This window comes from Orycteropus afer, unplaced genomic scaffold (genome assembly GCF_000298275.1).
Source record: "Orycteropus afer afer isolate SDZICR_OR568_19922 unplaced genomic scaffold, OryAfe1.0 scaffold00005, whole genome shotgun sequence".
Taxonomy (NCBI): domain Eukaryota; kingdom Metazoa; phylum Chordata; class Mammalia; order Tubulidentata; family Orycteropodidae; genus Orycteropus; species Orycteropus afer.
This window is the reverse complement of record NW_006921592.1, coordinates 31,825,798-31,847,549: the sequence shown is the minus strand read 5'-3', so window position 1 is coordinate 31,847,549 and position 21,752 is coordinate 31,825,798. Positions and strand designations below refer to the sequence as shown.

The 21,752-nt window shown below is 43.1% G+C and overlaps 1 protein-coding gene across 1 annotated transcript in view; it reads left to right on the top strand.

The window, feature by feature from the left end:
• Positions 1 to 21,752, top strand: part of VLDLR (very low density lipoprotein receptor) — a 57,815-nt gene that overhangs the window by 11,455 nt on the left and 24,608 nt on the right. Inside the window, exon 2 of the mRNA XM_007939430.2 lies at positions 11,211 to 11,330. Coding sequence (XP_007937621.1) covers positions 11,211 to 11,330 — 120 coding nt within the window. The remainder of the gene's footprint in view (positions 1 to 11,210; positions 11,331 to 21,752) is intronic.

Here is a 21,752-nt window from a genome sequence, read left to right as displayed (position 1 = left end):
CCTCAGAAGGAAGATCGGGCAATCTACTTCTGTAGTGATACTGCCTTGGAAACCCAAAGAGGAGGGGTTGCTATGAGTTGGATCCAACTTGATGGCAGTGAGTTTGGTGTTTTTGGTTTATAGGGTCACTGTGGGTCAGAATCAATGCCACACAACAACAGCAATGGGCCAATAGGCTTTACCTATATTCGTCCAGTAATGATGGATATGAGAGCCTACAGGGGTTAGTATTCTAACCCGGAAAGTGAAATCACTGCCATCATTGTGTGTGGAAACCTTAGTGCAATTGTTCTCAAAGTGTTGTCTGGGCCCAGCAGCCTCCACTTCCTCTGGGAATTCACTGGAAATGCAAATTTAAGCCCCACTCTGCAGCAGTTATTAGTTGTTTTTGAGTCAGCTGACTCGTGGCAACCCCTCATACAACAGAATAAAGCATTACCAGTCCGGTACCATCTTCACGATCATCGGTCTGCTTGAGTCCATTGATGGCGGCCCCTGTATGTTTTGAATGCCTTTCACACTAGGTGTCATCTTCCAGCATGCTATTGGACAGCGTTCTATTGTGGTCTCTATAGTGATCCATGATCCATGGGCTGAATTTTGGAAGTAGACGGTCAGGCCGTTCTAGTTTGCCTTGGTCTGGAAGCTCTGCTGAAACCTGTTCACCATAGCTGACCCTGCTGGTATTTGAAATACCGGTGGCATAGCCTCCAGCCTCACAGAAGCACACAAGCCCCATGGTACCCTAAAGTGACAGATGGGTCTTGAGGGCCCCGTCCTAGCCCCACCGAATCAGAAACCTCTTAGGAATGGGGTGGCAGTCTATGCTTTAACAAGCCCTCCAGGTGACTCTGCTGCATGTAAACTTTGAGAACCACATACTTAGTGTTTACCACCCACAGGAGTTAATCACTTCCAAAGGTCGAGGGTCTTGGGGCACCAATGTGTCCTTGCCAAGAAAACAAACTATAGCCTTCCAGGAAAATACCTCCTGAAGAAATTGTTGCAACAGGTTTTTTTTTTTTCTTTAACTACAATGGAAGAGGCTCAATTCTAAGGCTGTATTATGATAGTGTCATCTTGACAAATGAAACTGTATAATTCTAGATTAATTTAAACTGGGTCTACTACCTAACATATAACAATTCAGCAGAATATTCTAGAAGGACACAGTCTTGTGCAGGTGCTCTAGTTTGCTCGTATGTTCAGTATCACCGTATCTGGAGCAAGCCTGGCTGGGTTCAGATCCTGGCTTTACCCAGTATGAGCTTAGGCAAGTTCCTTTGCTTCTGCAGATAGATTTCCTGATCTCTAAAAGGAGAATCATCCTGTTTCTGTAGATTGCCCAGTCTTCCTTCCAAGGGGTGACTGGTGGGTTTGCAGTCAAATGCCTCAGGCACTGTACCACCTGATCACCTGAAAAACAAAAAACCATACCAGTTGCCATCAAATCAGCACTGCCTTATAGAGACCCCATATGTGTCAGAGTAGAGCTGTGCTCCAAAGGGCTTTCCATGGCTGTGATCTTTTAGAACAAGATTGCCAGCCCTTTCCTCTGAGGCACTCTGGGTAGACTCAAACCACCAATGTTTTTGGTAAGTAGGCCAGTGCTTAATTGCACTACCCAGGGACTCCAAAGATCACCTCAGTCTGTTTATAGAGACTGATTATAGAGACTAGTTAAACCCCCAAGACTGTGGCCCCTAGTCATCCTTCAGGCCTGGAATTGAACTCACTCCCACGGCTTGTAGCCAAACAATACATTATACCAGTTAGGTACACTTCTTAGAACAGTCAATCATGGGAGATCTGAAAGGCAGTATTTGCACAGGGAGCTAGCTCAGAGGGAAAAAAGGATGCAAGAAAAAGGTAGCCACAGGGAGGAAGTGGGAAGAGAGCTTTTACATTATGGGGATTGTAATCAGTGTCATGGAACAAAATGTGTGTGAACTGCTGTATGGAAAATGAATTTGTTCTGTAAACTTTCACCTAAATCACAATAAAAAATTTTTAAAATAAATAATAACTGCTTAATCAATACGCAGAATGCACTGATTTCAGTGAACCGGAAGAACTCATCCAGCTATTTGACAGGTCTCTATTGGACCCACACTGGGTTCTTACAGTCCTGAAGGGCTGACTTTGAAGCAGGACCACAGCCTCTTGGCTTGGCAGTTCTTCCTTGTCTCCTCTGTGTGCACTTTTGCCTCTTGCTGACCGTCTTCCCTGTAGGAAAACTTCTTTGCTGACTTGAGAGTCTGCTTGTCCTAAAATGAGTTTTAGCCTATGAATAGAAAGATTGGCATTGAAGTGGCAAGCAGTTGAGGGGATGACTAAAAATAAATGCCCTTAGTGGCTCCAGAAGTGCCAAAACAAATGGACTAAAGAAATCCCTGTAGATGACACCTATACGCTCAGAGAACAGAAAGGGGAGGAGTGGGCACGTGACCCCAGAAGCCTCAGCAGCTGGGCAGTGGGGACCCCTCATTGCAGGTCTGAGCCGATCACCTGGAGACACCTTAAACCAGTTGCTACCGAGTCCAGTCTGACTTAGTGTGACTGACTCCTTGTATATCAGAGTAGAACCCCGCTCCCTAGGATTTTCAGTGGCTGTGACTTTTCAGAAGGAGATCACCAGACTTGTCTTCCAAGATGCCTCTAGGTGGACTCCAGCCTCCAACCTTTCAGTTAGAGGCCAGGTCTGCTCACCATTTGCATCACCCTGTATAATGCATATCCTGGGTATACAAGTTGGACAGCTTCTAGAAAAGTGCCATCCAAGCCCTAGAGGGATATATGTCATCCAATGTGAAGGCTTGGCATTTAATGTAAGGTCTATGTGTGCTGTGTTTTATTGAAGCTCACATACGTGTTAAGGTCCCTGGGTGGTGCAAATGGTTACTTGCTCAACTACTAAAGGTTGGTGGTTCTAACCCATCCAGCTGCAGAAGAAAGGCCTCATGATCTGCTTCCATAAAGATTACAGCCATGAAAGCCATATAGGGCCATTCTCTCTGTCACGTGGGGTTGCTGTGTGTCTGGGACTGCTTCTATGGCTCCTGATTCAGATTTTCCCTACTTGTTTTTCTCCTATTGTTAACCCTTGCAGGGAAAGTTAGGCAGCAACAGGCTGCATTCTCTGTGCACCAAAAACCCAAAGTTTCTTAGAGCGAGTGGACTGCCAACACACGTGGGTGCCCAACTCACTGTCATCTAGTTGATTCTGACTCATAGAGACCCTAGGATAAAACAGAACTGCCCCATAGGGTTTCCAAGGCTGTAAAACTTTATGGAAGCAGACTACCTTGTCTGTCTTCTGTAGGGTGGCTGTGGGTTCCAATCACCGACCTTTTGGTTAGCACCTGAATGCCTTAGCCACTGCGCCACCAGAGCTCCTATGTCTAGATAGCAACATTAACTATTTAGGTAAGCAAGGCTCCGGGACATGGTGCCTTGAAGTAAGGCTCTTCTTATCATCTGATGCCATCTGTGTAAGTGACAGTACAAGCAAGTAACTCTTACTCCTGGACTTTCATTACAAGTCTAAATACTCACATGAGTAATTAGGTACAAGTGACTTGCAACCCTTCATTGAAAAGGGGAGGAGTGTTCTTTCTAAGTAGCAGGGCTAGAAGATGACCTAGATCTCCGCCAACCATTTGAGTTCCTTTCTTTTTTTCATCATTTATTTTATTTTTGTTGTTGTTGAGAATATACTCAGCAAAACCTGCACCAATTCAGCACTTTCTACCTGTCCAATTGATGACGTTGACTACATTCTTGAGTTCAACAGTTTTAAATTCTTAAAGCAAATGAACCGTTCTGAAATTCTTATGCAACAGTCCACAGTTCCAAGCAAAGCTTTCCTGGTTGAAATAGGGGAAGGCCCAGAGACTTTCCCTCCTGTTCACCCCACCCCCTTTGGCCTGAGGCATTCCAGTGAAACCCTGTGGCTGTGCGGAACCTGCTAATGAACAGCACCTTTCTGAGCAGACAGATGCTGGCTGGCATCTAGTGGGTCTCTCACTTCTACTTCTAGGGTTATTTTTGAGGTGCCCTTGGCTTTAAACTAGTCCCTGGGTGGTGCAACTAGTTAACATGCACGACTGCTGACCAAAAGGTTGGAAAGAAGTTCAAGTCCCCCTGGAAACATCTGGGAAGAAAGGTGTGTTGATTTACTTCTGAAAAATCGGCCTTTGTCTTAAGTTATCTGTTGTTGTTATATGCCATCGTGACCCCTCCTTGGGCAGTATCACTACAGAAGTAGATTGCCCAACCTTCCTTCCAAGGAGTGGCTGGTGGGTTTGAACCGCCAGACTTCTGGTTAGCAGACAGATGCCTTAGGCACTATGCTACCAGAGCTCCCTCTGCTTGCTTAGCCGGCTTACTTAGCCTGCTCCTTTTGTATTTGGTAAGAGATTAACTCAAAACACACCCTACACTAATCTCACCTCATTATCATAACAGAAAAGCCATTCCCAAATTGCATTATAACCCCAGGCATCCACCCACTGCCAGGCAGTGGATTGTGAGTCATAACAATCCAATGGGACTGAATAGAACTGCTCCATAGGGATTCCTGGGCTGTAAATCTTTATGGAAGCTGTCACATCTTTTTTCCTGAGTGAGTGGCTCATAGGTTCCAGCCACAGACCTTTTGGTTAGCAGATGAGTACTTAAACACCACCACCAGGGCTGCTCTTACAACAGGAATATAGGGGTTAGAGATTACAACACGTATTTCGGGGGGACACAATTTAACCCATAAGAGCCATTGAGAACAGTTCTATTCTATCACCCATTGAGTCACCATGAGTCAGAACCAGTGGTTCTGCTTTAGCTGAGCCTAAAAAGTAAAAGCCACTCAGGTATAGATGATACCAAGCTCACCCTATTCCCTTTTTGAAAATGTAACACCAAACATGAGGCTTAGCTTTCAAGGACGGAAACAGACCACAGGTCCACTATCCTGTAATCCCCAGAGCTTTGGAAACCCAAAGCTCCTTAACTCGTTAGCTGCTTTCGACTCTCCGGGAGCGCTGGAGGGCTGCCTTCCCAGCTGAGCTGCAGAAGGTCGAGGTAGAATTGTGTGGAAGCTTGGATGGGAAGCACAGTGTACAGTCTGCCAGCTGGGGTCTCAGCATCGATTTTGTGGCTGGACTTCCACTGCTCTCTCTACATGGTGCAGGGTATTAAGCAGAACTCGGAGTACTTCCTGCCCAGCAGCAATCTCTGAAAACAAAGTGCTCGGGAAGCTGAGAATCTCAGAAGATGCCCATAAAGCTGAAGGTCTTTACAGGCAAACCTTACAGATATTGGAGGTTTGGTTCCAGACCAAAAGGTTAGAGAGAAGTTCAGTAAAGCGAAGATTGCAATGAAGCCAGCCACATGCATTTTTTTAGTTTCTCAGTGCCTAGAAAAGATGTTTATACTCGACTGTCATCTATGATGTGTGCAATAGCATAATGAAAAAGTTTGAAATATTACGGGAATGACAAAAATGGAACACAGAGGCACTAAGTGAGTGCATGCTATTGGAAAAATGATATCAATTGACTTGCTTGACACAGGGTTACCACAAACCTTCAATTTGTGAAAAACTCAGGATCTGAGAGGTTGTGCAATAAATGAGGTAGGCCTGCATTTGCCTCAGGTGGCGTAGTGCCTAAGGCATTTGATTACTAACCAGAAGGCTGGCAGTTCAAACCCACCAGCCACTCCCTTGGAAGGAAGGTTGGGCAATCTACTTCTGTAGAGACACTGCCTCAGAAACCCAAGGAGGCATTGCTATGAGTTGAATTGACTTGATGGCAGTGAGTTTGGGTTTTTTGGTTAGTCATAAAGTTTAGAGTCCCTGGGTGGGACAAACAGTTAACACACAGGACTGCTCACTGCAAGATTGGAGGTTCAAGCCCAACAAGAAGTACCTCAGAAGAAAGGTCTGGTGATCTACTTCCAAGTATCAGCCATTGAAAACCCTGTGGAACACAGGTCTGCTCTGACACACGTGGGGTCAGCGTGAGTCAGAGTCAACTCCATGACAATTGGTGTTACTGATGTATGAAGCTTGCTACACTTGCCCACAGCGCCCCCCCCTCAACCCCACTCTTTTAAAACAAGAGAGACAGTGAGATGCACACTCATCTCCTTCCTGTTTGTTCCCCTTCCCAATGGCATCTGCCATGCATCCTGAGAAAGCCCAGCTTCATGGCAGGCCGAAACCTGGCTGAAGTGGGAACATCTGGGACTGGACAAGGTAGAAATTCATCTTCTTTTTGTTTTACATGACTGGAATGAACATGGAGAAAATGCTTGTCTGTCACAAAGCCTGCTCAGTGTAGACTCTTGAGGTATAGTTGCTGGCATTGTGACATAACTTATCACCATTAATGCTGTTGTTGGGTACTCTCGATCTATTTTCAACTTCTAAAAACCCCATGTGACAGAGGAGAACTGCCCTACAGCATTTCCTTGGCTGTCATCTTTATGGCCACATCTTTTACCTACAGAACTGCTGCACGGGTTCGAACCTCCAACCCTTCGTTGAACAGCCAAGTGCTTAACTGTTATGCCACCAGGGCTCCAGAGTTCCATTGCTACCTTGTGTATTATAACTAAGTCCAGAAATCCTTTTTGAGGTGCTAGTGGACAAAACACCAACCTTTGGAGATGATATACTCATATTTAATCCCAGACCAACTTGAATGTCTCTGAAACCTGTAGCTTCCTTCAAGCTACTGCCTACTGAAAGGTTCAAACCCATCAACTGCTCCATGGGAGAAAGATACAGTGATCTGCTCTTGTAAAGATCACAGTCTAAGAAACCCTGTGGGCAGTTCTACTCTATCCTATAGAGTCACTATGATTCAGAATTGAGTTAATGGCAATGGGTGTCTTATCCTAAGGTAGAAAATCATCATTTGACACCTATTTTTAAGTCCCTAAAGGAGCTTAGGGGTGCTGTGGTTAAGGCATTGGGCTGCTATCCAAAAAGTCAGTGGTTTAAACCCACCAACTCCTCCGTGGGAGAAAGATGGGACAGTCTACTTCCAGAAAGATTTACAGCCTTGAAAACCCTATGAGTTGGAATCAACTTGATGGCAGTGGGCTTGGTTTGGATTTATTAAGTCCCTAACAAAGTTGGTTTTCGCTGGCCAATTTTTTCAGAAGTAGATGGCCCCATCCTTCTTCCCAGTCTGTCTTAGTCTGGAAATTCCACTGAAACCTGTTCACAATGGGTAATCCTGCTCGTATTTGAAATACCAGTGGCATAGCCTCCAGCCTCACAGCAACACACAAGCAAGTATGACAAACTGACAGACGAGTGGTGGAGAAAAGATTGAAGTTGTCAGAGATTTCATTTTACTTGGATCCATAGCCAGCACCCGTGGAAGCAGCAGTCAAGATTCAGATGTCATATTGCACTGGGTAAATTTGACACAAAAGGCATCTTTAAAGTGCTAAGAAGCAAAGATGCCACTTTGAAGACAAAGCTACGCCTAACCCAAACCATAGTATTTTCAATCACCTCATATTCATGTGAAAGCTGGACAATGAATAAGGAAGACTGAAGTAGAGTTGATGACCTTGAATTGTGGTGTTGGCAAAGAATACTGAAAATACTTTGGACTGCTAGAAGAATGAAGAAATCTGCCCTAGAAGAAGTGCAGCTGGAATGCTCCTTGGAAGCGAGAATGGCCAGACTTCATCTCACGTACTTTGGTCAATGTTGTCAGAAGGGACCATTCCCTGGTGAAGGATATCATGCTTGGTAAAGTGGAGGGTCAGCAAAAAAGGGGAAGACCCTCAACAAGATGAGTTTGACGTGGTGGCTGCAATGATGGGCTCAAGTATAGCAAGGAGTGTGAGGATGGTGCACGACCGGGCTGTGTTTCGTTGTATTGTACATAGGGTAGCTATGAGTCGGAGCCGACTCAGCCCCTAACAACACCACCACAACCAAGCTGGGTTCTCTGGTCACCTTTCAGACCAAGTGGATACCTATTATCTCATTTTGATATTCAGAAACTAAAATCTTTCAAAAGTCCTGAGCCTTTCTGGCCTCGCTGTAATCTAACTTCTTTCCAAGAATATTGATATCCATGTTTCCTGACTATGAATTAGGGAGCTCTGGTGGCGTAGTGCCTACAGCATTTGTCTGCTAACTAGAGGGTTGGTGGTTTAAACCCACCAGCCACTCCGTGGAAGGAAGACTGGACAATCTAATTCTGTAAAGATCTACTGCCTGGGAAACCCAAAGGGGGTCGCTATGAGTTGGAATCGACTCGATGGCAGTGAGTTTTTTTTTTTTTTTACTATGAATTGCTCTTTTTCAGCTTTTTTCCAACATTGTTTTTCTACTTTTTCTACTGTATAAAGGAGATACAACCTTTATACAAAAGTTGTGAAGACATAGAACTTCAGCAAAGGGCCCCCAAAATATGCATCCCCCAGCACTGGGTCTATACTGAGAGTATAATGACATTAGGAGAGGGGAAAGCCAGGCTCCTCATATTTGGGTTGTTGTTGCTGGGTGCCGTTGAGTCAATTGTGACTCATAGCAATGCTGTGTATCAGTGTAACTGCCCATAGGGTTTCCAAGCCTGTCATCTTTACAGAGACAGATCACCAGGCCTTTCTCCTAAGAGCTGCTGGCGAGTTCAAACTACCCACCTTCTGTTTAGCAGATGAGCATTTAACCATTGTACCACCAGAGCTCCTTCATATTTGGTTTAGCAGTATAAAAACTAGCAGGGGACAACAACAACTTCTACACTCTACCCTCCCCTCATTCCCCTTCTAAATCCCTGTTATCTTATGTCAGATAACATACTTGTGGGATGAATGGATAGCATGAAATGTAGATAGGAAATGCCATTAAAACATACAGCTTTGAACTTTATTAGTGGTTTCCAGGGGAGGGGGATAAAATGAATCATTGCTTAGGGGTCACTGAGCTTCTTTTAAACCCAAACCCACTGCTATTGAATCAATCCCAACTTATAACGACCCACAGGACAGAAGAGAACTGCTCCATAGGGCTTCCAAAGCTGTAACCTTTACGGAAGCAGACGGCATCATCTTTCTCCCACAGAGCACCTAGAAGATTTGAACTGCCTACCTTTCAGTTAGCAGTCAAGTGCTTAACCACAGTGCCACCAGAATTCTCTGAGCTTCTGTTAGGGATGATGGAAAATTTGGGAACAGAAAGCAGCAATGGTTGTACAACTTGATGCGTGTAATCCATGTCACTAAATTGGACATGTAAAAATATGTTGTAATAGTAAATGTTATATATATATTTGATGTTGTTAGGCACCATCAAATTGATTGCAACTCATAGTGAATTCATATAACAAAGTAGAACTGCCCTCTAAGGTTTCCTTGGCTATAATGTAAACTTTCTGGAAGAAAACAGATTGCCAGGTCTCTCACCTGCGGAGCCAACTGAGTGGGCTCAAACCGCCAACTTTTCATTTAGCGGCCAAGTGCTTAACTGTTAGGATACCATTTTACGACCAAAAAAAAAAAAATTATATATATTTTTTTGCTTTCTATTTTTGTATCTGGGCCCTAGCTTGACTCTTGGGAACGGAATGACTGATATGGTTTTCAAAGCGCAATATTTAGTAACTGAGGAGGCAACCACACCCATATGGTAAACTTGACTTGGGCCAAATTTTAATCTCCCTGAGAATTAGCCACAAAGGGTAGAATGCTCTTAGGCAGCAGGGAGTAGCTGATTCAAGGGATGGACTAGAGTATTGTGTGTGGACACAAGAGTCCCAGTCTGTGCTTGTCACTGTCGTGTCCCTTCTTACACCAGCGTGCCACAGCTGCAGATGCTGAAGGTGGCAGAATGTCTGAAAGCCTGTCACTAACAAGCCTTCTCCAAATAATCTGCATGAACCATGTGGCCCCACTGGTGTTTTGATTTTATTTTATTTTTTTAAATATTTGTAGCATATTTGCTTTAAGCAATCAAATCTATATGCCTTTCATCTCAAAGTCACATCCTCCAAAGGACAGAACTACTAATGATAGAAAATACCTGAATGTTAGCTGTCACACACCAGGCAAAACTACAAATACCCTACTTACAAGTATTAATTCATAAACACTGTAGGAATTACATATTCATACCTCAACCCTGTAAGAGTCCCTGGATTGTGCAAGCAATTAATGCACTCCATTGCTAACAAAAAGGTTGGAAGCTTGAGTCCACCCAGAGGCACCTGAGAAGAAAGGCCTGGCAATCTACTTCCAAAAAGTCATCCATTAAAAAGCCCTTGGAGCCCAGTTCTACTGCAACAGACGTGGGGTCGCCAAGAGGTGAAGTTGACTCAATGACGTGGTACATCAAACATGGAGAACTCAGGTTCAGAGAAATAGAATCCAGGTCTGTGGCTCTGCCTCACTTTCTTTTTCTCCCATCACTAAGTTAGAAATTATCTCCCTTTTCCTCTTAACTGTGCTTTTTTTTTTTTCTTGATACTTTTTAATCTTATCTTGAAGCTACTTTGTAAACACATCTCTTTTCAATTAGACTTCAAGTTCTAAGACCAGGAACCATGCATTAAACCCTGAAACCTCCTAAACCTTCTCTTTTCTGCCCCTTCTAAATATCCTTCACTCTGCTTTTGATAGGACTGTCATGAATGAATTGTATGGAATGTGGACAAGAGATACCATTAAAGAGTTAGGATTTAGCCCCATGACTATAGCCACAGAAGTGGCTTAAATGAATGAGAGAAGTAAGTGCAAAGGCAGGTATAAGGCGTCATGAGTACCTGGGTACATGAGATTCCTTCCATCTTGGTCTAACTCCATTGACCAGACATCAGGTCAATTTTCAGGAACAAGAAAGGAAGAATGGGACCTCTTTGTCTTTAAAGATAGTTCCTAGAAATTGCATTGAACTCTTTCTGGTTACATTCCATTAGCCAAACTTAGTTCCATGGCTATGCCTAGCAGCAAGGGAGGCTGGGAAATCTAGTCTTTAGCACGATGGCATGTGCCTAGCGGAAAGCTCAGTTACTGTCAGTCACTGCCCCAAGACCCATCTAACTCTGGCCACTGGAATGCTATTGCCTATTAAGTCCAAAGCTCTCCATCCAAAAGGATCCCTATCCACGGATTTTGAGCAACTTGCATCTGTCACTTACTCACCTTCTGCCCCTGCTTAGCTCAGTGTTCCCTCCTGATTCTAGGGAGAAAAACCAAATGTGAACCCTCCCAATTCCAGTGTACCAATGGTCGCTGCATCACTCTGTTGTGGAAATGTGACGGGGACGAGGACTGTGCTGACGGCAGTGACGAGAAGAACTGTGGTGAGTAAAGACTCTGATTGTCTTATTTGCCACTTCACTTAGATTTAGGCATTTTACTGAAATGTGATAGCGCTATCTTAGTGTCTACAAATGTATTAAAATTCTGAAAATAACACCCACTCCTACTAGATGATCTGGCAATCATGCTCCTTGGTGTTTGTTTACCCAGATGAGGTGAAGACTTTGGTCCATACAAAAACCTCCACAGGGATGTTCATAGCAGCTCTGTGAGTAATTGCCAAAAATTAGAAGCAACCAAGATGTCCTTTGCTAGGTGAATGAGTAAATAAAGCAGTCCATATAATAAGAGTATTATTCAGTGATACAAATGAGCCATCAAGCTAGAAAAAACGTGGAGGAACCTTAAATGCATATTGCTAAGTGAAAGGAGCCAGTCTGAAAAGATTACTTGTTATATAACTACAGCTATACAGCCTTCTGGAAAAGGCAGAACTGTGTTGTTGTTGCTGTCAAGCCCATTCTGACCCCTTATGTCAGAGTAGAACTGCCCCATAGGGTTTCCTGGGAGCATATTGCTATTTTTTTATCCCTCAGAGCCACTGGGTTTGTCTGAACCCCTGACCTTTTGATTAGCAGCTGAGCACTTAACCATTGTGCCATGAGGGCTTTTCTCCTTAAGAATACCAAAACCCAATCTCATTACCATCGAGTTAATTCCTACTCACAGTGACCCTGTAGGAAAGAGTAGATGTGCCCCTTAGGGTTTCCAAGGCTGTCATCTTTACAGATGAAGACTACCACATTCCTCTCTTAGAGCAGCTGGTGGGTTCGAACTGCCAACCTTTCAGTTTGCAGGCAAGAGCTCTGCATCTCCAGAGCTCCTGGCAGAACTATTGTTGTTGTTGTTGTTATATGCTGTTGAGTCAGACCTGACCCATAGTGACCCCTCCTTGGGTTTCCCAGGCAGTATCACTACGGAAGTAGATTGCCCCATAGAGACAGTAAAAATGTCAGTGGTTGTCAAGGGATGAAGGGAGGGGAGAAGGGATGAATAGGTGAAGCATGCCATTTTTAGGGCAGAGAAACTATACCACATGATGTTGTAATGGAGGTTACGTGACATTGCACATTTGTCAAAATCCATGGGACTGCACAGCACAGAGTGAACCCTCATGTAAACTATGGGCTTTAATTAATAATAGTACTAAGACCAGACCAAACCTACTGCCACTGGGTTGATTCCGACTCACAGTAACACTATAGGACAGAGTAGATCTGCCCCATAGGGTTTCCAAGGCTGTAAATCTTTATGGAAGCAGACTGCTTCATCTTTCTCCCATGGAGCATCGGGTGGGTTTGAACCACTGACCTTTTGGTGAGCAGCTGAAAGGTATAACCGCTGTACCACCAGAGCTCACTAGTTAATAATACTGTATGAATATTGGTTTTAAAAAAGAAATAATTAAAAGGGCTTGCTCTTCCCTCTTCCTGTACCTATTCTCCCCTAAAAACAAAATTCATAATCTATTCCTAAGAATTGCTTTGAACCAGAGTCCAAAGAATCTATACTTCCTGGTCCAGGGGAATATAATTAAATGTTTGACATGAGGCTATCAATTGGAGTATGGAATGTTGAAGATAAAGTGGAGTTCCTTTCAAATGACAGGACCTGGCTTATCTTAGATCAGGCAAACATTTGGTATAGGAAACCAGGGGAGAAGAGGCGGAGACCAGAAGTCAAGACAGACAGAAGATTGCTTAGAAGTGACATTTTAAATTATTTTTTTAAATTCTCAAATAGCTCTAATCCCAGAAAAGAAAGCAAGCCATGGACACTAAGAACTCCCCCTAAAGGTTCAAAAGGTTCATTACCAACCCTTGGCCTATAGGGTTACTATGAGTTGGAATTGACTCAGTGGCAGTGGTTTGGGGTTTTGGCCTAGAGACTACAAGGTAGTAACGATTACAGATCAAAGGAGGACCCTCTTCCGTTTTCTGCTACAGTAGATGATGATTCTAACACATTAGGCAAGGTGGAAGACGTTCTGGCCCCAAGACAATGCGATGTAACTTCATACCCACTGATCAGCATCTATCAAAAGATCCTGTGAGAAGCAACTGTTCATGAAAGCCATAGAACCTTCTGTCAAGTCAGATCAGCTGACAGCTCCATGTCAGGATGATATTTTAAAAAACACGCCACTTGTGGTCGAGTCCACTCCAACTCCTGGTGACCCCATGTGTTGCAGAGTAGAAGTGTGCTCTGTAGGGTTTTCATGGCCATGACCGTGGGGAAACAGATCACCAGGTCTTTCTTCCTAGATGCCTCTAGGTCAGTTTGAACCACCAACCTTCCTGACAATAGCCAATGGCTTAACCATCTGTGCCATCCAAGGACTCCCAAGATAACATTTTGGTATCTTAACTACATGCTGAAGTTTGCTTTATGATACTCTTGTTCTAAAGAGCCCTGGTGGCACAATGGTTAAACACTTGGCTGCTTACCAAAAGATTGGCAGTTTGAATCCACCAGGCACTCTGTAGGAGAAGAGACCTGCCAATATTCTCTCATACAAATTAGAACCTAGAAAACCCTATGGGGCAGTTCTACTCTGTCCTATAGGGTTGCTATAAGTCAGAATCGTCTCTATGGCATACAACCATAACAACCACAACCCTTGTTCTGTGTTGTTAGAATCCTGAAACAATGCTCTATGTGAATGCTGCTGGTACCATTCTCGTTACATAAAGCTGCTCACTGTACAAACTAGAAATGAAGGAGGAAAGTAAAAGTTAAACATAGGTTTCATCTTGTTATACCCTTACCATCTTCTTTGTGCATAATTAATAAATAGGATAGAGGACACAGCAGGGCTGGCACTGTCCTGTACAGGCTTTCTTAGAGCAACACCATGCATGTGTTCAAGCCACATGCAGATCAGCAGCATCTTTGCAACCATAGGAAGCCCACTCTGCAATCTCAGGAAAGAAACTTCCTTCCAGTCTCAGGATCAAGAAGAGTACTCTGTATCTCACTGCCATCATCTACATTTGAGTACTGAGATTTTCAGCTACTCCCCAAGACACTGAGTTCTATACTGTTTCCAGTTTGCCATGGTAATAGAGCTTTCTCATTATATACCTCCCTAGAAGTCCCTCACCCTTGACAGCTGTTCTCTTGCTGTACATAGACATTCCTCCTCTACTGGAAGCTATTTGGCAAAACCTACTGACTGCTAACCAGAAGGCTGGTGGTTCAAATCCACCAGCCACTCCTTGGAAGAAAGATGGGCAATCTACCTCTGTAGTGATACTGCCTCAGAAACCCAAGGAGGGGTCGCTATGAGTTGGGTCCAACTCAATGACACATAACAACAACACTGCATTTCTTTACAGAGTAATTGTTATCTTCATGTTGTAGAAGTCTTCCTTCACCATCTGGCTAACGTAGTAGAAGCTAACCTAGGTCATTTTAGAAGTAATCACTGGCTTTTCATAAAATAGTGTTTGCATTTATAACCTGTTCTATCCAAAATCCACTGCCAGCAAGTCAATTCCTACTCATAGTGACCCTATAGGACAGAGTAGAATTGCCCCATATGGTTTCCAACGCTGTAATCATTACAGAAGCAGACTGTCACCTGTTTCTCCTGTGGAGCGGCTGCCGGGTTTGAACCGCCAGCCTTTTGGTTAGCAGCTCAGTACTTAACCACTGTGCCACTAAGGCTCCATATTGTAGCCCTACCCAGAGAGTTTCCTATGCTGTAATCTTTACTGGAGTAGATTGTCTTGTCTTTCTCCCATGGAGTCACTGGTGAGTTTGAACTGCTGACCTTTCAGCTAGCAGCCAAGTGCTTTAACCTCTTCTAGCCACATGGAAAGTCCTAAAGATCTACTTCCAAAGATTCAACACTGAAAACCCTATGAAGCACAGTTCTCCTTTGACACACATGGAATTGCTGTGAGTCTGAATAGAGTCGATGACAGCTAGTTTTTGTTTTTATTTAAGCCACACAATAGAAAGACATTAGAAGAGGTCAGGAGGCAGATGTATGTCACATCAAGATCACTTTGTTGTTGTTGTTGTTATTTGCCATCGAGTCAGCCCCAACTCATAGCGACCCCTCCTCGGGTTTCCGAGGCAGTATCACTACGGAAGTAGGATTGCCCAGCCTTCCTTCCAAGGAGTAGCTACTGACTTTTAAAGATCACTTTAGGGGGGAGAAATTTAGTGTATTCTTGGCCAGAATTTGTCTCTGCCTCCTGGGTGTGCAGGTATGTAAGGAAACTGGGTCCATTGCTCAGGGATGCTCTTTAAGATGTTTCATTAAGTGGAAGGGAAAGCCACATAACTACTGAAACTTCCAAAGCCACCTTCGATTCTTTTCTATCCTCTTGATGTGTAACTTGGTTACAGCTTTCAGCAGGGCTGTCTTTTCAGCATGCCAACTAGCACATTTAGTCAGCTTCAGCTTAGAAATTCCACAAGCCGGTTGCTTCTATTGGTCCCTGTAACTCATTCTTTTATAAGTGCTAGACTTGATGGCAGTGGATTTGGTTTTTGGTTTTTCATCACCCGCTGTGTCCAGAATGGAGAGAGAGGGACTCTATAGCACTTTGTCTGTCTCTATCCGTCTTTTGCTGAAACACTTTTATTACACAACCAAACTTTCCAGTTCCCGTGTCTTTTTTATTCCTTAAAATCATGTAGTCCGTTTAGAATCCTTCCCCCACCTCCTGTTTTGCAAATTTTGTAGAGTATAACAGGTTAAATTACAGCACCTACCTCTGTGGAACCTCTGGCTTCCTTGGGGGATATGACCCCTGCATGCTTACAGGAACATGGGCCTTAAAGACCAGTTGCTCTTGAGTCAGGGTCAACTCATGGTGCCCCCATGTGTCAGAGTACAGCTGTGCTCCATAGGATTTTCAGTGGCTGGGTTTTCAGAGTTAGATCACCAGGCATTTCTTCCAAGCAGTCTCTGGGTAGACTTGAACCTCCAGCCTTTTGGTTAGCAGCTGAGCATGTTCACTATTTGTATGAGCCAGGGGTCCACACAGCTTTGGATATCACTTAAGCCAAGTTACCACTTTAGCTTGTGTGTAGCTGCTATGGCTTTTCTGGTTTCCTTGTCTACATATATCAGGGAGATGAATGGTCTTTTGTGGGCCATCCTAACTCTCATCCCATCTTGGGTTCGAAGACTTGACGATAATCACTATTCCCCTTTACAATATCTGCAGCTACACTTGGCAGTGGCCAAGAATAAGTATTCAATTCTGAGCATTCTAGCTAGCTTAAACAACCTGACCTGAAGGGTTCCTTTCATATTTTCAGCTAATTGTGGGCTTTTAGTCCATTTACCATCATCCAATACTCTTTAGAGAAGAATGTTTTAAGATGGAAAACCCACTGCTGTTGAGTCAATTCTGACTCATAGCAACCCTATAGGACAGGGTCAAACTGCCCCATAGTGTTTCCAACGCTGTAATCTTTATGGAAGCAGACTGCCTCATCTTTCTTCAGCACACCTGCTGGAGAGTTGGAACTGCTGAGCACCATCAGGGCTTCTTTAAGATGGAAATCCAGGTAAAAAGGGCAGGCACATAGACAAGAAGAATATAGTCAAGAAGGATAAGTGTGGAATATTCTATGTGGCTACATCATCAAAAATCTTGTTTCCCTGTGATTCCCTCATGGGTGGAGTGAGCACTGTACCTGGTTTGCATATAACAGTCCTGCTTTTTGCTTATCTTCCCTCTAGAAAGTGTCCCCTTTCTAAAGATTGTCCTGATTGCTTCATAACTCTAACCAAAGGGAAGGAGCCTCCTTACTAGTAAGAATTGAAACCCTGCTTTAAGCTATTTTTTAACACTAGTAGTCAGTTATGGGAAAGGAGCCTTAGTGCAGTGGTTAAGTGCTTGGCTGCTAATCAAAAGGTCAATGGTTCAAACCCAGCAGCTGCTCCGCAGGAGAAAGATGAGGCAGTCTGCTTTTGCAAAGATTACAGCCTATTCTATTCAGTCCTATAGAATCACTGTGAGTTGGAGTTGACTCATAGTCAACTTTTTCTTTCTTTATTTTTAAGTCAGCTCTGGATATTAGCACTGGCAGTTTCAGTGCCTTTGAGCTCTTGATCTTAACCTACTCCTTGATGGAAGGGCTATGCCTCCTCTTCCTTGGATTCTTAAATATACCACCTTTATTATACAGGCAGTCTGGGTTACTACTTTTGGGACAACTCGTACTGACTTTTAAATTTGCCCACACTTTGAAACGATTCAGCCAACTCCTACTCCAGCAAATTCTTCATCACTATCACCTTCACGTGCTGCCCTTGAAGTTTAAAATCATTGAAAAGGCTTTGAGGCTTTTCTTACACTAAAATACAAACCCACTACCACTGAGTTGATTCTGACTCATAGGGACCCCCATTGGGTTTCCAAGGCTGTAAATCTTTATGGAAATAGATCTTCATACAGAGCAGCTAGTGGGTTTGAATCATTACCTTCTGGCTGGCAGCCAAATGTCTTACCCACTACTCCACTGGAGCTCCTTAAACTAAGGCTAAATAAGGACCATATGCATCTGGTCCAACTGACCTACAAATTTGACTGAGACACACTTAGGGACAGATCTCTCTCATGACCCAGGGACTACCTGAACTCCAGGTTAAGCTTTCCTCTATCTCTGTGGGGTCAGTTTCTCTGCCCCAGTAGACCAGTTTGTTACTGGGGCTTGCCCTTCCATCTCTACACAAATCTGTTGGTGTTGTTAGGAGTTGCCCCAGGAACAATTATACTGGGATATGATCAAAAGGTAGAATGATTGGCTATTAGCATTGTTGTTGTTATTGTAAGGTTGGATTCAACTCATAGTGACCCTGTATACAACAGAATAAAACGCTGCCCAGTCCTGTGCCAGCCTCACAATCCTTGCTATACCTGAGCTCATTGTTGCAGCTACTGTATTAATCCATCTTGTTCAGGGCCTTCCCCCTTTTTTTTTGCTGACTCTTCACTTTACTAAGCATGATATCCTTCTCCAGGGAATGGTCCATTCTGACAGCATGACCAAAGTAGGTGAGATGAACTCTGACCATTCTCACTTCCAAGGAGTGTTCCAGCTGCACTTTTACTAGGACAGATTTGTTAGTTCTTCTGGCAGTCGATGCTACTTTCAGTATTCTTTGCCAACACCACAACTCAAAAGCATCAACTCTTCTTCAGTCTTCCATATTCATTGTCCAGCTTTCATATGAGTATGAGGTGATTGAAAACATCAAGGCTTGGGTTAGGCAGCACACCTCAGTCTTCAAAGAGACATCTTTGCTCTTCAGCACTTGGAGGTCTTTTGCAGCAGATTTGTCCCAGTACAATAAGTCATCTGATTTCTTGACTGCTGCTTCCATGGGTGTTGATTGAGGAACCAAGTAATATGAAATCTTTGACAACTTCAATCTCTTCTCCATTTATCGTGATGCTGCTTATTGGTCCAGTTGTGAGGATTTTCATTTTCTTCATGTTGAGGTGTCATCCATACTGCAGACTATAGGTTTTAATCTTCAATACTAAGTGCTTCAAGTCATCTTCACTTTCAGCAAGCAAGGTTGTATCTTCTGCATATCACTGGTTGTTAATGAGACTTCCTCCAGTCCTGATGCTGTGTTCTTCTTCATATAGTCCGGCTTCTCGGATTATTTGCTTGGCATACAGATTGAATAAGTGTGGTGAAAGGATACAACCCTGACACACTCTCTTCTTGATTTTAAACCATGTCTATCCCCTTGTTCTGTTTGAACAACAGCCTCCTGGTCTATGTACAGGTGCCTCATGAGCACAATTAAATGTCCTGGAATTCCCATTCTTCTCAATGTTATCCACAATTTGTTATGATCCATGCAATCAAATGCTTTTGCACAGTCAATAAACCTCAAATAAACATCTTTTTGGTATTGTTTGCTTTTAGCCAAGATCCATCTGACATCAGCAATGATATCCTTCATTCCACATCCTCTTCTGAATCCAGCTTGCATTTCTAGAAGTTCCCTGTCAATATACTGCTGCACCCATTTTTGAATTATCTTCATCAGAATTTTACTTGTGTGTGATATTAATGATATTGTTAGATAATTTCCACATTCTGTTGGATCACCTTTCTTTGGAATGGATACAAATATGGATCTCTTCCAGTTAATTGGCCAGGTAGCTGTCTTCTAAATTTTCCTGGTATAGACAAGTAAGTGCCTTCAGTGTGGCATCTGTTTGCTGAAACATCTCAAAGGATATTCTATCAGTTCCTGGTACCTTGATTTCCCCCCAATTCCTTCAGTGCAGCTTCAACCTTCAACTTCTTCCTTCAGTACCGTCAGTTCTTCATCATATGCCAACTCCTGAAATGGATGACCAATTCTTTTTGGTGCAGTGACCCTGTGTATTCCTTCCATCTTCTTTTGATGTTTCCTTCATCATTCACTATGTTGCCCTTAGACTCTTTCAATATTGCATCTCGAGGCTTAAATTTTTTCCTCAGTTCCTTCAGCTTGAAAAATGCTGAGTGTGCTCTTCCCTTTTGGTTTCTAACTCCTTCAGGTCTTTGCAGATTTCATTATAATAATTGACTTTGTCTGCTCGAGCTGCTCTTTGAAATCTTCTGTTTAGCTCTTTTATCTTGTAATTTCTTCCATTTGCTTTAGCTACTCTCATTCAAGAGCAAGTGTCAGAGTCTCTCCTGACATCCATTTTGCTCTTTTCTTCCTTTCCTGTTTTTTTAGTGACCTTTTGCTTTCCTCATGTATGATGGTCTTGATGTCATTTGCACAATTCCTCTCATTTTTGGCCATTGGTGGTCAATGCATCAAATCTAATCTTCAGTTGGTCTCTAAATTCAGAGGGGATATAATTCAAGGTCATCTTTTGGCTTTTGTGGAGTTGCATTAATTGTCTTCAGCTTCAATGTGACCTTTCATATGCGCAGTTGATGGTCTGTTCCACAATCAGCTCCTGGCCTTGTTCTAGCTGAAGATATTGAGCATCTCCATCACCTCTTTCCACAGATATAGTTGATCTGATTCCTGTGCATTCTATTTGGTGAAGTTCACACGTATAGCCACTGTTTATGTTGTTGAAAAAAGATATTTACAATGAATAAATCATTGGTCTTGCAAAATTCTGTCATGTGATCTATAGTATCATTTCTATCACCAAGGTCATATTTTCCAACCACTAGTGGTTCTTCTTTGTTTCCAACTTTTGCATTCCAATCACCAGTAATAATCAACACATCTTGATTGCATGTTTGGTCAATTTCAGACAGCAGAAATTGGTAAAAATCTTTAATTTTCTCATCTATGGCTTTGGTGGTTGGTGTGTAAATTTGAATAATAGTAGTGTTAACTGGTCTTCCTTGTAGGCTATCACTGATAGCATTGTACTTCAGGATAGATCTTGAAGCATTCTTTGTGATGATGAATGCCATGACATTCCTCTTTAATTTGTCATTTCCAGCATAGTAGATCATATGGTTGTCTGATTCAAAATGGCCAAAACCAGTCCATTTCAACTCACTAATGCCTAGGGTGTCAATCTTTATGCATTCCATTTCATTTTTGACTCCCAATTTTCTTAGATTCATACTTTATACATTCCACATTCCAGTTATTAATGGGTGTTTGCAGCTGATTCTTCCCATTTTGTGTCATGCCACATCAGCAAATGGAAATCCTGAGAGCTTTACTCCATCCACGTCATCAAGGTTGACTCTACTTTGAGGAAGCAGCTCTTCCCAGTCGTATTTTGTGTACCTTCCAACCTGAGGGGCTCGTCTTCTGGCACTATAACATCAGGCAATGTTTCAGGGCTACTCATAAAGTTTTCCAGTAATATATCAGACAGTGTTTCATTGTTATTCACAAGGTTTTCACTGGCCAATTCTTTGAAATGTGGATGGCCCCTTCCTTCTTCCAAGTCTGTCTTAGTCTAGAAGTTCCGCTGAATCCACCATCAGTGACCCTTTGGGTATTTGAAACACCAGTGACATAGCCTTCAGTCTCACAGCAACATGCAAGCCACTGCAGTATGACAAATTGACAGACGAGTGGTGGCTATTAACATTAGAAGTCCTTTAATGACAGGTGAGATATGTAGGAAGAGAATGAAATTGTTACTTAATCTCGGTGTTTACAAAACAGGCAAGAAGTTAATGATAGATATCAGTGGGTGGTAAAGTAATAAACAACCTTTGTCAGGTTTGGATTTCAGTATCTTCCAAGTCTCTCAAATGACTACCTTCATCTCCTGGAAGCAAGCTTTCTCTACAGTTCCCCTGGATGGTGGCAGGTAGAATGCTAATTGACTCTGCTATATTTTTATAATAATAATAGTAATGTTGTTGTTGTTGTTGTTATATGCCATTGAGTCAGACCCGATTCATAGCGACCCCTCCTTGGATTTCCAAGGTAG